Genomic DNA, 15,394 nt, shown 5'->3' with positions numbered 1-15,394 from the left:
AAAAGCAATGCCAAGTTTCAATAGATAAAAGCGGTTGATTTGCATCTAAAAATGAAATAAATCAAAATGCTAGCTTAAATATTATTCTCCCAGATATGGTTAACTTATTTAACCAACTATACATATGACCCTGCCAAGAGAAACTCTCACTTCAGAGCGTACATATTTGAGCAATACAATAACTAGCAGATTCTACACAAATGAATCCAAAGGAAACATATCCTTGAAGTTTGATGTTTAACAGTAATTGAGCACATACACATGGTTTTTAAAATGGCACCTTTTCACCAGATCTCGAGCTAACAGAAACATATTGACCTGTGATTTATTTCTCCTTAAAACAATTGAAATGCCCGTCAAAATGCTGCACGTAATCAAGAGACAATTGTGGTATCTCTTGATTTGATTATGAATACACAACCATAACTAAAAATAAATGCAACTATGGTAGAAACATGCATCACAGATGAAGATACAATATGATAAACTAAAGATTGTGAACAATTGCAAATTCAAGTGAAACTTTCAAACTGCATATTTTCATTCAAAATAACTAGAATCATAGTTGCATCCTTAATCAAAATGCTGACAAGCATTTCTCTCTGCAAATAATCCATTAAATGGATCATCATCAATTTCTTATATTTGATCACAGTCTCAGCAGCTAACACAAACACAACTTATTTTCATCGAAGAATGGATTCAGCCATCACATTTTTTGCTACTCTGTGGTGGAGTCAGTAACCCGGTATCCTGCTGCATATCAACATCAGGACTAGCTCGCGATGATGTCAATTCAAATTTCTTATTCTTTACACTTTCCTGCAAAGACAAATTCAAATGTTAAAGATTGCCGCCAATACAGATAATGAAACGACCTAACCAGTAGTCAATACTTACTAGTATTCCTAACTCAATCACATGTGTTTGTATGAAATGAGCCATTTCTGGACTGACATTACTGTAATATTTCATCTCGACATGTCCCAGCTCTTCCACAGTTAACGCATAAGGTAACATCCATTCAACGCATGGAGCCAAATCAATCCATTTAAAACCTATAATGACAAAATTCATTAATTTTTCCATCATATAGAAATATAATGTGATAAGGAGAGTGAGAGAATTCGACAAGTACCTACCAGATACAGACATAGCGACTTGTTCGGATATCAAATGACAAAATGCTGAGGCAGCTAACACACCATATGTAAATTGTAATGATTCGGCATCCAATGTTACTAGATCCAATAACTGAAATAAATAAAATTTACAAAATCACTTTTAAAACGTATGATTCAAAAGCTTCAGTATATGTGGAATGATTTCACTAACTCTGATTCTTACCCTAGCTAATTGAACGTAAAAATGTGAGGAATACTGAGGTAACAGTAAGCCATTATCGGTTTCCATATCTTCTTCCTCTGTATTCATCAACTGCAGGAACAGATTCATCCATTGAATTGATGTCATAGGACACAGATCCCACTTCAGAGTCTGAAATAAGCATAAGAGAATGTTACCTTTTATCGCTCAAAGCAGATATGATTATTATAGTGGTTAAGACGAGAAAATCAGTAATGATCACTATATTTACCTTCAACATAATTAATTCCATAGCCAATATTTCCTCTTCAGAACAAGCGCCATCTGTTACGTAAGCAAAATCCGCCAATTTCGGTGGATAAATTTCCTCGGTTTTCGATGAGATGAATAAGGCCGAAATGCCTAACAGTTGCAGTTTTTCTTTGCCAACGTTTTTAGCAGCCGATAAATAACGATCGATGAAATCGACAGCCAGATAATAAGTGTCTCTCGTTAATCGATACACTTCACAGACCTGTCATACACAATAAAACAAACAATTTAGCATCTACAAAACATCGCACATTATCAAGAATTAATGTCTATTTATTAGAGAAAAACTGATCATCGAAAGCATAACAGTATTTAAGTTATCTTAATGCCTTATGTATTAACTTTATTGCTACGGGCATTTTCGTATCTTCAGTTATGAAGATGATGTGTAGCAATTGTGTTGAAACATTAAGATCAATCTTTCTACTGAGAGTTTTTCTCTAACATAAAGATAGACAGAAACCAATTATGTCAATTATGTTTAATAGAAAAACTAACCTCAACCAACCAATCTAAGAGAATAGTCCTCATTTTCATTTGTAACTGTGGATGATCATCCAACATTTGTGGATTACGAATGTATAGTTCATCTTTTTTCAGCATCACTTGCCAAACCTCCTTAGAATCAGCCCAGTCAAGTCGAGGCAGCGGACACGGTCGTAGATGAGACGGTGTTGTGAAGTAGTCCGAAAATCGAAACTGTGAAGCAAATTCATCGATGGGTAATTTCTGACTCACGACCATATCTACCGGTACCGGTCGGCTAGGTTTTATTGCACCTCCATAAACAGATGTGTCAACGGATATGGGGACCCATTGATTCTGAAATGAGAAAAAAACTTCATTGAAAACTTTTCTTCATCATACACTCATTTCTAAACAGAGTTTCACCCATTTATATACCATATAAACATCATTCAATCGTTCATGAGAATTTCCTTCTTAAAATTCAAATTTCAAATCGGCATCCACACCTCAAAACTGAATTGGTTTGGTTAACAGCTATATTCAAAATTCTCATAGACAACGCATTGATTAAGTGAGGAAACCAAATATTTAATCATTTAAACACAATTCTTAACTTACAATGACTTCACCATCACAAACATCCATGTTACAAGCAAGATTTATGTGTGTTAATTCCTCTGTTTAAAGTTAAGGCTATAACACATTGAGCACCTGGTATTAACCTATAATAACACTCTACAAGAACCCTGACCAACTGATTACATCACCAAACAATAGACTGGGCAGTGAGTACATAGACGACTCATCAAGCCCAATGCCCATTCATACACTGACCTAGTTTAACATGTCTCATTTACACTTCACAAACTACAAACAATTATGCCCAAATCCTACAGATTACTACCTTTAACATTTCTATCCAGATTAAACTATTCTTCTTACAAACTAATTATGCATTGAGAAAAAACCTTTTCAGTCATCATGATTTGAAAACTCAATAGCCACTAAGATGGTGATGATGAAATGGTAATTAGTATCGCAAGCCAAGTATTTAATTTCTCAGTCAATTAGCCAGCTAAGTGGCAGACAGTTAGTTAGAGTTAATTATGTATCTAGAGACACAATGACTGATCTCAAACTATCAGTAATTAAACAAACCAAACAAAACTGACTGAAAATAAGGAAGATGAGGGATTCCAATCATCGAGTCTCTAAAAATGGCATCTAACTATTAATATTGTGTATAGGCATGTGGAAGCAGATGGCAAACTGAATGAAGCCAGATGAACCAGCACAATCTTTGATAATACCAGGTGATTTTCAGATTCTGAGTTGACTGCAGCTGCCTATATGACCCTTGAACAATATCTCCATCTATAGAATCTAGTCATTCCAGCACATTAAGAAGCTATTGTGCTATATGAATTTGAAATGCAATCATTTTGGCACACGTCCGCGCTCTCCATAAAAATACAATAACCGACAAAAATTGCGGTGAAAAGCGCCTTTTCTTTCCGAGTCATAATGAAGCATTAACATGAAAACGACGACAAACAATCAAAACATCTGCCGAAACGCGTGCCACATGTAGACGCGTGCCATGCCCCGTATTAATAATTCCTGTACTTTTATAATATCAATTGAAGGTATCTGAAGAAATGTACTTCACAGAAAACAATTAGCACTAAATATTATATAGGCACACAGCACGAGCCACTATAACTGATTATATGTGAAATATGACATATGATGGGAGAAGATATGAGTCTAATCAAATTCATCTCTCAGGGAGTTGACCGAGAGATGAATTTATAAACATCTGATATCTTGTAATTGGTATAAATATAAGTATGGCTGATATTTCCAAATTAAGATACATTTTCACCTTAACACATGTTGCGAAGTGCAGATGTCTGGATTATCTATTTTTAGACAGCCAGAAACATTCCAGGCAGGCGTCAGGGTTAAACCAAGACTACACTGGTATATTTATACTCTATAAACAAAACGACCATTGTGAATCTATATATCATTAAAGTTACCAAGGGTTCACTCGAAAGAAAACCAGTTTTCATGAATTCAAGCCCACCGATCAAAACACATTCCTATAGAAACACGCCAGGGTAATTCGTGCCTCATGGAAGATTTATTCCGAGCAATACATAGCAACTCTATAGAACAGCCAGTCATACAATAGACAACCCGGTCCCGGGACACCCATAGAAACACATTTTATAGGTCACCATCCTTTTAACTCATCAGCTGATCTTCAGGTAGATGTCAACTCGACAGCGATATTTTCTGACATACTGGTATCTAACAAATATAGCGCTAATTCCAACATTTTTTTCAGTGCAAATTCCGATATTTTAATAAAATCTTAAAACGCTTAGTGAATCGATTAGCACTTAAGCATCACAACTCATTAACTACCAGGTATGAATGACTTATCAAAATGAACTAAACTTTTTCTAAGTCAGATCTTTGCTCAACACGGACTTAGATAAGAAAAGGTTCTTTAAACGCCTAAATAAGAGTAATTTGTCAATCGATAATCCTGAGGTTTTTACTCCTGAGCTCATTATCACCTATCAACGAGCCCGCCTCTTACGGTAGAGTTTAACTTACAAGACACAGTCAAGATTTGATATGCAAAACCAAAGTTAACCTTAACAAATCAAATGACAAATCTCTCTTGTTAAACCAGGTGTAGTGTAGCCAAAATCTTAGAAGAAATTAATGAGTTTCCTTACCTCACTCAAATGCCTTCTTTTTTCCAGTGACATGCCTTCCGGATCCTGTAAAAATAATCAATATAATCATTATCATTACTATCAATCACCAAAATATCTAGGATGGAGTTTCTTTGAGGTTAAAAAATTTGCAAACGGAATCATAAATGAATGTACCTCTTCAGCTTTTCTCTTTCGGTTGAGGATTATTGGTACTGCCTTGATATTAGCAGAATTTGAAGACTTCAGAGACGAACTAGACGATTTCTGACTCTGGATACGGATACTGAAATGAGAGGTATAAACATGGTTGTTGATGCAGTCCATGAGAATGGAAAATCATGATGGTAATGCCTTTTTTCTTTTAAAAGCTTAAGTATCGTATGAGAAGTATCCATATGGAAAAACCTACCTTTTTCTAGGCATCATATAAATCACAATTTCAAAATGATCATAAACCTAGAATGATATAAAGACATTGATTAGTTGACAAAATTTGAAGAATTCCTGGCTGGTGGATGCATGGCATCAGCTGGGTGGGTGGTGGTGTGAGCCTTGGACCATGCTTTCTAACAAGTCAAAGAATGAGAAACTACTTTATTTCAAGTTATTAATTTCCAAAATAACTAATAAATATCTTAAAGCATAGCCCTATATCACCATTCTAACGATATCGGAATTCAATCATGATCATAAAATACAGAAACCAAAGAACCAGAAAAAGAAGGGTGAACAGACTAACTACCGCGAGTGATCATCATCAAATGTTCATCGACTTTCCCGAATAAAACAACCCATTAATAAGCTACAAGTTATTTACAACCATTCTTAAATCCTTGTTATATGTTATCAACCTAACAAAATTGTCAAAGATCGCATGTGATGGAAGATAATCAAGAAGAAGAACTACCAACCTGCAACCGCCTTCGAGCTCAGCGAACATCAGAATGGGGCCCGCCAATAGAACGAATACGCATCGCGTCCGCGCATCGCGCCGATATTTCGCGCAATTTTTCCTAAGACTTAATAACATATAAAAAGTGTTAAAAGTTAAAAATAAATGTATCAAGGCTTTGAATCATATTTCTTTTACAGTTTTGCCTATATTTGAAATTAATTCTAATAGTAGTAGTGAATTATTTCAAGTACGAAATTCAATTAGTTTGGCGGCTTTTTCGCGTCAATTTCGGACAAAGGAAGTTTTTTCAACTATGAAATGCTGGATTCATAGCCCATGAAAACTTATTTTCATTTTAGAGAAATGTATAACTATCAAACCTCTAATGGTTTTTAGCTTAAAACTGATATGATTTTCATTTTTTCATACTTAATTCAATTATTTACGAAGCGGCAATTTAATCATTTTTCGAACATAAGAAAAAGCGTCTGCATGAATTGTTTTTTGAACTATTTCTAACGTAATTGATTTTCATTTACATCACAAGTTATAACAATCGCAAGAAATCAACTTGAAAAAAATATATTCACTATCTTTTAGGATTTGCGATAAGTCTGACACTGAAAAATGTAATGTTGAAGCGGTAAGTTTTATGTGAGGGCGGTGGGAATGGACGCCATACTTGTTATTAGATTCCTGCTTTATGATTGGTCGATTTTGAGTTCAGAGTTGAATCCACCATTTCCGTTTCCGGTTTACTTCCGCATTTAAAAATCTACAAACTTGTGCAAAATTCTCCACTAATATCCACAAAATGGCTTTAAATCGGTTTAAAACATTATTTGGCAGAACCCTTTTTAATGTTATCGGCATGGTTCACGTAGATGCACTACCAGGTAAAACTGTCATGTCATAAAAAGCTATGTTTTAGCAAATTTTTGTGAAGATCGCGGGTCATCAATTCAATTTAAATTTATTTTATTGATATTTTGACTTACAGGAACACCTAAATGTACACATAAGATGGATGCGATAATAGAACGGGCACTGAAAGATGTTGAAATATATAAATCTGCTAATGTGGTAAATTAGAATAAGGTTCTTAAGTTTAGTTTTCTGTGTGACTGACCTCCATGAGTGTTCTGAGTCTGGGGCATATTTTAAATAAATCTTTTGATCACTTTTATTTGCAGGATAGTATTTTAATTGAAAACATGCATGACATACCATATCAACATACATCTCAAGTTGGACCTGAAATAGTTGCTTCCATGACTGCTGTTTGCTGTAAAATCCGTGACCAGTGTCCCAATATTCCTCTAGGAATACAGATTTTAGCGGGAGCAAATCATCAAGCTTTGGCAGTGGCATTAGCTGCAGGTAGATAATTTATAACTGTATTCAGATGTATCATTTAATGTTAGAATTATTGAGCAATCATTTTTCACGTTTCAGGGTTAGATTACATTCGCGCTGAGGGTTTTGTTTTCGCGCATGTCGCTGATGAAGGGTTAATGAATTCATGCGCTGCTGAAGTTTTACGATATCGTCGACAAATTGGAGCTGAACACATTCACGTGTTCACAGATGTTAAAAAGAAACACAGGTAAAACTGTTAAACTTTACATTAGACACATGGTTCCCACAATGAATTCAAAATCCCTCTAGTTGTTCCAAAGTTGCCCTAGGGAAAGCAATTGAACTATGCTACATGAATTGGGAAATACTTTTCCCAAATAAGAGGATAAAAGGAAAAACTGTAAATCTCCCAAATATTTCCAAACGGGGAAATATTATTTTACAATTCCCAATTTCCCGGTACACTGTGGGAACCATGAGCATTTAACTGTCTTATGTCAGCATTTAATTGATATCATGACTTGATCGACTTGGTAATTTCTGCTTTAGTTCTCATGCTATAACTTCTGATGTAAGCATCACTGAAACAGTAAAAGCTGCTGAATTCTTTCTAAGCGATGGAGTGATTTTAACAGGAACTTCAACTGGTGCAGTAACTGATGTCAATGAATTTACAGGTGAGATATTCTCTATTAACCCCTTAAAAGTATGGAACATTTATGTGAAATACTGTGTTTCAAGGGCAATACATTATATTTACCTCAATGTCAGTGACATCCATCACCCGATGTTTTGGATGTAATTATACACCCTCGCTATTATTGTTGCATTATATCAGATAGAAGTCACTGCTCTTCACATTCGAAACAAATGCAGTTAGGAAAAGGGAAAATCCTTGAACTTTTTTGCAATAAGAGAGGAACCTCAAATCTTGTGGGCAAAAGTGAACAAATGTTCGTATTAAACGGGTTTTGCATTATCCAAATCTGGATTGATATGTTAGCTGGGACATACCGCAAATTATTGTAAGAAATTGGTTTCATCTTATACAGAATTAACAAAGTTCAACTGTAATTGAAATCCCTGGATAACCAACTCAATAAACAAGTGTAATCTTTTTAGGGGCTAATTACTGGGATCAATTGCACTGGATCAGTGAATAACAGCGCGATTAAATAATATCATGGTTTGTTTTCAGATGCAAGAAATGAATGTAATTTACCGGTATTGATCGGTTCTGGCGTCACTTCGGACAATATAGAACTATACAGCAAAGCTCATGGACTTATAGTTGGATCTCATTTCAAGGAAAATGGAAATTGGCTAAATCCAGTAGATAGCGTTAGAGTGAATAAGTTCATGGATAAAGTTAGAAAATTAAGATCATCAAATACTACTGAGATTAGTTGACATTCTGCTAATGTGGTAAGAATAAACTTATAAGAATAATGATTGATTTTGCTTCTCATTCTTTCACGTTGCCTCAGGTTAGTCAAGTAGTATGCAGGGGCTGGTTTTATAGACTGGTATTATCTTTATCATGGGAGTTAACACATTTCATTTTTAATCGAGTTAACCCCTGGGTTAAAGATGGTACCAATCTATAAAACCGGGCCGAGGATTTCACAGATGTAAAGGCTTATTCTTCGATGGCAATTCCTATTTGATGCTTCGACCCAAAGAAGTTCTTAAAGAAAAACCAATGTCTTGAGTTCAAGAGAACCATTTATTCTGTTGCACCTTTTTTGTAACATACAAACATTCTCTTCTACTGATTCACTCATTATTTTAGATCTTATCAACCCCTTGCTTTCTTAAACTACTGGGTACAATTCAAATACATATGAACCAACCATAATTCAGTGTATTTATAACAAATGAATGTAATGTACATTCAGGTTATATTATGTATAATATTAATGATTATACTAAGAGACCAAGGTGTGGAACATGTTATTTGATTAATGAAATAGTTTACAACACAGTTTAATACGAGGCTATACTTATATAATATCACTTCACATACAACAAAAATATCAAAACTAGTTTAAATTCTCAGACTGTGATCAATCTCTCACTTACACAAAACATTTAAACACTTTTTAAAAGTCTGGATCCATCATTCATATTCAGTGCATATTTTATACTGGTAAGATAACATCAACCAGTGATCTTGTTACATGTATTAACATGTTTCCACCAATCCAAAAATGAAAGTGATATCAGCTAATGGCATGAAAAACTAGAGTATCGGATCTGCTTTTGACTGAACAGATGTTAACGAGCTAGTATGTTATATGGTTCGACTGAAATTTGAATATCAGTGATGTTGATTTTAAGATGATAATCTCAGTATGGTTAGTGTGTTTTTTGATGTTACATTTTTCACATGACATGAATTACTGATAGCGTTTCACACACTTCTTATGATGGAAAATGGCTGCCTTTTATCTTTCAGATAGTAATGTCACATAAAACAACACATACAATGGTCGCATACAGTGAACGATTGTTCCTATATACACACAATATAAGCTAATTGCTGCCTTGCGGAGATGTTTATAGATGTAACATTCTTTAATTCAGATTTCACGTAGACAGATTGACTAGAGAACTATACAGGTCCAAACCCTGCGTGATGGAGATCTTACTTATCTTACTTATCCATCATTTCATTTATATCACAGGTCAAAATATTCCTCGCTCGGTCAATATCTGGATTTTGCTGGTATCATGTGCGCTGTTGACTATTTTACAAACCACATATATTCCAGTGTTTTTGAGACTCGTGTAATAGTTCAGTTCAGTTATTGTGTGAATATATCCAGGGTATTTCACGTAGTTGTACCGTTACACGTTTTTGAGGCACGCATCTGTGCATTTAGATTGAAAGTTGCCATGGAATTTAGAAATTGATTTACCACTAAAAACTGCGTGTACTGATATATTTCAGTATAACTGCAGCAGTTTCTAGCGTTGAGATCATTGGAAAATTGTATAGAAGCTGAATTTGAAAATGTGATCAACTAAAAAAAACCATTAAAAGCATTGTGTTACCCATAACCTGCAGACACTAACTAGGTTTAAACATTTTGTTGCCCCTTCCAGCAAGACATTCTTATAATAATACTATTCACTGTGAAATAGTATCCAGCGCTAACTTTCTACAGGAGCCTTCTACGGGCCTGGGAATGCTATAAAAATGAAAAATCACAAATGATATTTGATTTGACATCAATTATAATCAGACAAACAAAACCACTACCACCAGAATCAATTATATAATCCTAAATTCATCCTAAACTAATCCTAAAATCATTTTTGATCACATTTTGAAAATCAACTTTTCAACCCAAAAGTTATATCAAGCCAACATTATCACATCATTCTTCAAGATCCATTCACTCACAGATATTAACAATTCGATGTTTCTTGTCAATTTTATGACAAAAAATGCACATGGTGGCTTGCTTGCAATATCCATTAATTATACATTCCCTTGATTACACATATATATCAGTCCTGATAATAAACACCCATGGTCTATTCATATAATCTACCCATTGATAATTAACAATTAACTTGAATGTATGATTATTGTATGAAAGTGATAATCGATTAATTATTATAAATATTAATTAACAAGCAGTCTTCGATAGGAAGAAATACTAATTTTTTTTCATGTATATAATCATTTGATATACATAATTTAATATTGCAACATGGAATTCTAACAAAGGCATAAATCTATACAATTTACATACACAATTTTTTTTTCACCCTATTTTTCCTGTTATTAAATATTGCTGCATGATGACGGCACCGTTGTTTGACACGTATTTCATTGATGATAAACTGATGGTAATATATCACACTCAGAGATTATGCAAATGATTTACATGGCACTAAGATAGGACTGTGTCTTATTGAACCTTTAAAACTGATTTCTGAGGTTTGTTCATTTAACTCGGAATTTTGCCAACCGGGTTAATCACTTACGATGTAAGGTTTCAATAAAATATTTGCTTTAATATTTTTACAACAGCTATTTCAAATGTAAAAACGAAGTTTTAAGGATGTCCACATCCCTGAGGTAGTTGGGCAATTCATTTCAATACATTTTTTTTCACCGAACAAAAAATTATTTCGTTTTATTTTGGTTGAAAATATTGCGTACTCAATAAACTCTTATGTAACGTAGGCTATGCGTATTGTAACAGGGCTTTACATTTTATGGAAAGTAATATCATAAAAACTCCGAGCGATGCTAGTATTATTTTTTTTAAAGTTATCACGGTAGAATTAAAACAAACACCAAATACAAAGCAACAAAACGTTGAATTTAAAATCAGACTAAAATCAGTAATTTCTAGCACTTCCTCTTGTTAGGCTGGTTGACGAAGTGTTGCTTGCGACGTAAATTGTTTCCTGAGCGAAGATGATAGTCGTGGACTTTGTTCACGCGATTCAGCTTGTTTTTGCTCATATTTCGTTTGGCGATCTTCTGAGTGGCGCGTTGCATAGGTTTATTTAGTTGCTGCGTCAGTAACCCGGCGGCGCTATGAGCTAAAGCTCTAGGACGGTGGTGAGGAGCTGTAACTACTGCGCGACGACTCGGACCAGCTTCATCAGCATCGTTACTGCTGGTTGAGGAAGACTCTTCGAGACCGGCGCTTCCCGGCCGGCCTCGCGTATGATACACTGACATACTAGGATGTTCTATGAGTAAATTTTCCATGGAGCTCGTTTCAAGTTTTTGCTGCCCTGCAGTAAAACAAGCGGGAGGAGTTACCAACCAACTGTCCTCACTATTGTTGGAGTGAACACTGTGTGTAGGAGAAGTATCGTTACAATCTATACAATCTGAAAGAAATGTTATTACACCCATTATCTAACTTTGGACTCATGTTGCTTGGTTAAATAGTTCATATTCTTCAACTGACTGACAGGAGATCATGCTATCTTTCCTGCAACCTCAGTAATGTTGGCATGAATATTTTCTAACCTATGAATTCAGGCCTATCTAAGAGCCTCAATCACACGGAGTTGAATTTCCCCGGACCAAACATGGCCCGTACCTAGAGAGTGTGTTCCAACGTTTTTGATCAGGCTCATGCCAAACAAACAAGGGTCCATTTGGCACCAGTGTGCACAGTTGGCTCCCTGGCATGGGAAAAATTTAGCTCGGGTCAAAAATGCTCTTGTGTGATTGTCGCGGCTATAGCCTAGGCCTGTGTCCTTCAACTGAATTACAGGAGATTATTTATAATCATGCGATCTTTCCTGTAACCCCAGTTGGCATAGAGATTTTGAAACCTTATGAATTATTTATGAAATTAAGGTTGTAGAATAGGAACAGAATTGGATATTGAGAGAAAACCAAGAGAGACCTATATACCTTAAAACATGAATGATACTTCTACCACACACATATAAATACAGTGTAAAACTCCACCACAAACATAATAGGAAGACACACAATATATTCAAATTATGAAAATGAAATGGGTGCAAATATTGAACTAAAACAAACAAAAGTCAGAAACAAGCATTAATAAGACTTAAGACATGTGAAACACAGAAACAACAGGCGGGATAGGTTTTAAAGGTTTTAACAGGCTTTATAGTGTAGCTTTGTTAGGCATAGATAAAATGCACATGAACCTTTATTAATGACAAATACAAAATCATCAATTCATTACTTATTAAAATATTTTGGGTCATTGATAGTCTTCACAGGTCATGGCAAGTTCATCCAGGTCCATTAATAAAGGCCAGTAAGCAATTCTAACGCTCTAACAAAGCTATTATTGAATATTAAACCAAAATTTCAATTCTAGAGCACAGAAAATTTACAGGGTCACCATAACTAACATACCACACACAACTTGATGAAAGTGTTCAGAAGGCTAACTGCTATCAAGTTAGATTCATGGGCTTTAGGCCATGTCTTCCTTACAGATTTTTTTGGTATTATTTGATAGATTAATATGTCAATATCTGGAAACCCTTTTATCTTATTTCTAAAAAAATGATTTAATTATCATTAACAACTGTAGGTTTCTAACTAAGATAATGAATAATTTAGATACTCACTTTCTTTATCAACCAAGGTCCATTCGTCATCAACGACAGTCGTTTTGAGATTGATCTCATTAACAGCATTTTCGGTCCCATCTTCAGAAGCTCCAAAAACCCAGTTGGCAATTCCGCTCAACATTATTGCTGCCTGGGGAATAAAGTTGTGAAATGTTCGGATTAGCCAGCCGATCCCTAGACTGAGGTAATTAAAGGAATGAATGTTCGAACCATGTTTTATAAGCTACTTAATAAAACCTAAGGTCAATTCAAGGTTTAGAGTCTAGTTCACTTATTGCTCGGTCGCTATATGAAGTTCTATAACCTCATCCCATCCGAGGATGATGATGCAGGATAAAGTGTTAGCCTATTTTGTAAAGTTCGCGTCCCTTTTGGAGCCTCAACAACCCAAACAAAGCATAACAAAAACATTGTCTGACAATCTGTTTCAGTTGGGTTATAAAAACCCATGAGCATATCAAATTTATTACATTACATCATCATTTGGTAAATTAAATGAATACTTCAGTGAAATCGACTTATTTTCCAACGTAATACCTTCAAAAACCTAAATCTATATCCTAGCGATTTTGACAGCTCGGTCAGCTGGTTGTTGTTGACATCGGAATGACTATAAACATAACCAATGAAACGTCTATTTTCGAACAATCTAGCGCATATTTCTTTATAAATAGATATGCATACAATACCTGAGATAAATCTGAATGCACAGATTCAAATATGTTGCTGTAAAAAGTTCTAGATTTTGTAAATTCGAAGAAAAATAGATGCTTTTCTGACGGATTCTTGTTCTGCTGGATGCAATTTCCCAAACAAAACATACACTGACGTCATTGATAATAGCGCTAGCTCATTGGACGGCATATCTAATCAGTTGCCATATTTGGAATGCTGGATGTCACGTGATGTAAACAAAACTGCGCATGACACGTGGCCTTTATACCAACCCGGAAGTAATTTGAGTAGTTGGCGTACGGAAGTGGACGCGTGCCACAGGTATTAAGTAGTTTCTATAGTCTTTCTTATCGTTTTATTCATTCATCTCAACCGACGAGTGCCTGGAGTATGTACGTGCTGTATTGTGTGTGTTATGTAATAGAATCCACTCATCCAGGTGGTGTGATGACTCATTGACGACACGACTGGATGAGGAGGTGTCAAAAAGTGCGATAAAATTCAATATGCGATGATTGATTGAAAAAACGCGCTTCCTGTTTTCCCAGCGCCACTTGCTAATGGGCATGTCTCACATTTTAAAGCCAGTATCATTTACCAACCCCAGTACCCTGGACTATACTTCTGGCTAGCCCCAGTGACCAGGTGACTTGCTCGCCCTCTGCTGTCAACAGCTCCAGCTTGTTAACGCACACAACTTTCGTTTTCTCTTAGGACTTTCCGAATCCATACGATGCCAGTGGATGTAGAAGACTTATTGAAGCTCCTCGGAACATTGTCAGATGAAGCAAATCTGCGAGTTAATGTAAAGGAAAGTGTTAAAGGTGGATTAATAGCAGGATTGAGTACAGCAATCGGAGGAGTACTCCTTGGTCCTCCTGGATTAGCTATAGGTTAGTACTGAACAACTCATATAGCATGAGTCAGGCCACCCAGGCCTGGTAGGGGCTAGGACCAATTTTAGATCATTTTCAAAAACTAGAACCAAACTTGAGTCCTGAACTTTCTTTTTATCAATTCTCTTATTTTAGGAGGTGCATTTGGTGGATGTACAGCAGCTTATATGGCAAATGGCAAATTCAAACCTCTAAGTCAAATACTTTGGGAAATGGAACCCGACAAAAAACGTGAACTTTATGATAATGCGCGAATCATTGTCAATAAACTACACTATACAGATGTAGTAATGCTGGCTGCATTAATCAATGCCGATGTTCTTATCAAAAAAGAACTTATTGATGTTGTTATCAAATATGTGAGTGGAGCAATGAAAATGGAAATTTTAGATTAAAAGGAAGATATTGATATGTTCCTGAGCTCATGTGATTACCTATGCAAAGCATTCATACATTGTATGATTTTGTGCGTTTCATACATATAACAGTTGCAATCCTAATTGCTTGTAAAATGATATTTTTACTACATCTATTATGATATTGTAATGTCTATCACAAGTGGGGCAACATGTACTATGTATATCTATATTAGACACTTTTAGAATAAAATCCAGTCATAGTGTATCCAT

The 15,394-nt window shown here is 35.2% G+C and overlaps 4 protein-coding genes across 6 annotated transcripts; 2 read left to right on the top strand and 2 right to left on the bottom strand.

Annotated features, from left to right (window-relative positions):
* Positions 1-283: 283 nt before the first annotated feature.
* On the bottom strand, positions 284-5,264 carry LOC141901175 (G1/S-specific cyclin-E-like). Its single transcript, XM_074788282.1, has 9 exons — positions 5,251-5,264; positions 5,016-5,124; positions 4,860-4,904; positions 2,137-2,460; positions 1,598-1,840; positions 1,348-1,497; positions 1,143-1,254; positions 901-1,058; positions 284-822 (listed from the first exon to the last, which is right to left on the bottom strand). Exons 1-9 carry the CDS (start codon positions 5,262-5,264, stop codon positions 703-705), a joined length of 1,275 nt encoding a protein of 424 aa, XP_074644383.1. The 3' UTR covers positions 284-702.
* A 1,213-nt stretch (positions 5,265-6,477) lies between these two features.
* LOC141901666 (uncharacterized protein F13E9.13, mitochondrial-like) lies at positions 6,478-8,516 on the top strand. The gene is made up of 6 exons (XM_074789071.1): positions 6,478-6,632; positions 6,737-6,819; positions 6,930-7,116; positions 7,192-7,342; positions 7,645-7,772; positions 8,294-8,516. The coding sequence occupies exons 1-6, from the start codon at positions 6,551-6,553 to the stop codon at positions 8,503-8,505; spliced, it is 843 nt and encodes a 280-aa protein (XP_074645172.1). The 5' UTR covers positions 6,478-6,550; the 3' UTR covers positions 8,506-8,516.
* A 321-nt stretch (positions 8,517-8,837) lies between these two features.
* Positions 8,838-14,007, bottom strand: LOC141901676 (tumor protein p53-inducible nuclear protein 1-like). Of its 3 annotated transcripts, XM_074789089.1 has the most exons (4): positions 13,884-13,983; positions 13,732-13,804; positions 13,192-13,324; positions 8,838-11,958 (listed from the first exon to the last, which is right to left on the bottom strand). In XM_074789089.1, the coding sequence occupies exons 3-4, from the start codon at positions 13,313-13,315 to the stop codon at positions 11,465-11,467; spliced, it is 618 nt and encodes a 205-aa protein (XP_074645190.1). In that variant the 5' UTR covers positions 13,316-13,324; positions 13,732-13,804; positions 13,884-13,983; the 3' UTR covers positions 8,838-11,464. The 3 variants fall into 3 exon arrangements, with proteins under 3 accessions (XP_074645190.1, XP_074645189.1, XP_074645191.1); XM_074789088.1 differs by lacking the exon at positions 13,732-13,804 and having other exon boundaries at positions 13,884-14,007; XM_074789090.1 differs by lacking the exon at positions 13,732-13,804 and having other exon boundaries at positions 8,838-11,859; positions 13,884-14,007.
* Positions 14,008-14,109: 102 nt separating this feature from the next.
* LOC141901681 (protein C19orf12-like) lies at positions 14,110-15,389 on the top strand. Its single transcript, XM_074789096.1, has 3 exons — positions 14,110-14,190; positions 14,584-14,762; positions 14,901-15,389. Exons 2-3 carry the CDS (start codon positions 14,603-14,605, stop codon positions 15,158-15,160), a joined length of 420 nt encoding a protein of 139 aa, XP_074645197.1. The 5' UTR covers positions 14,110-14,190; positions 14,584-14,602; the 3' UTR covers positions 15,161-15,389.
* The last annotated feature ends 5 nt before the right edge of the window (positions 15,390-15,394 follow it).

This window comes from Tubulanus polymorphus, chromosome 3 (assembly GCF_964204645.1).
Source record: "Tubulanus polymorphus chromosome 3, tnTubPoly1.2, whole genome shotgun sequence".
NCBI lineage: Eukaryota > Metazoa > Nemertea > Palaeonemertea > Tubulaniformes > Tubulanidae > Tubulanus > Tubulanus polymorphus.
This window is presented reverse-complemented; position numbering and strand designations above follow the sequence as displayed.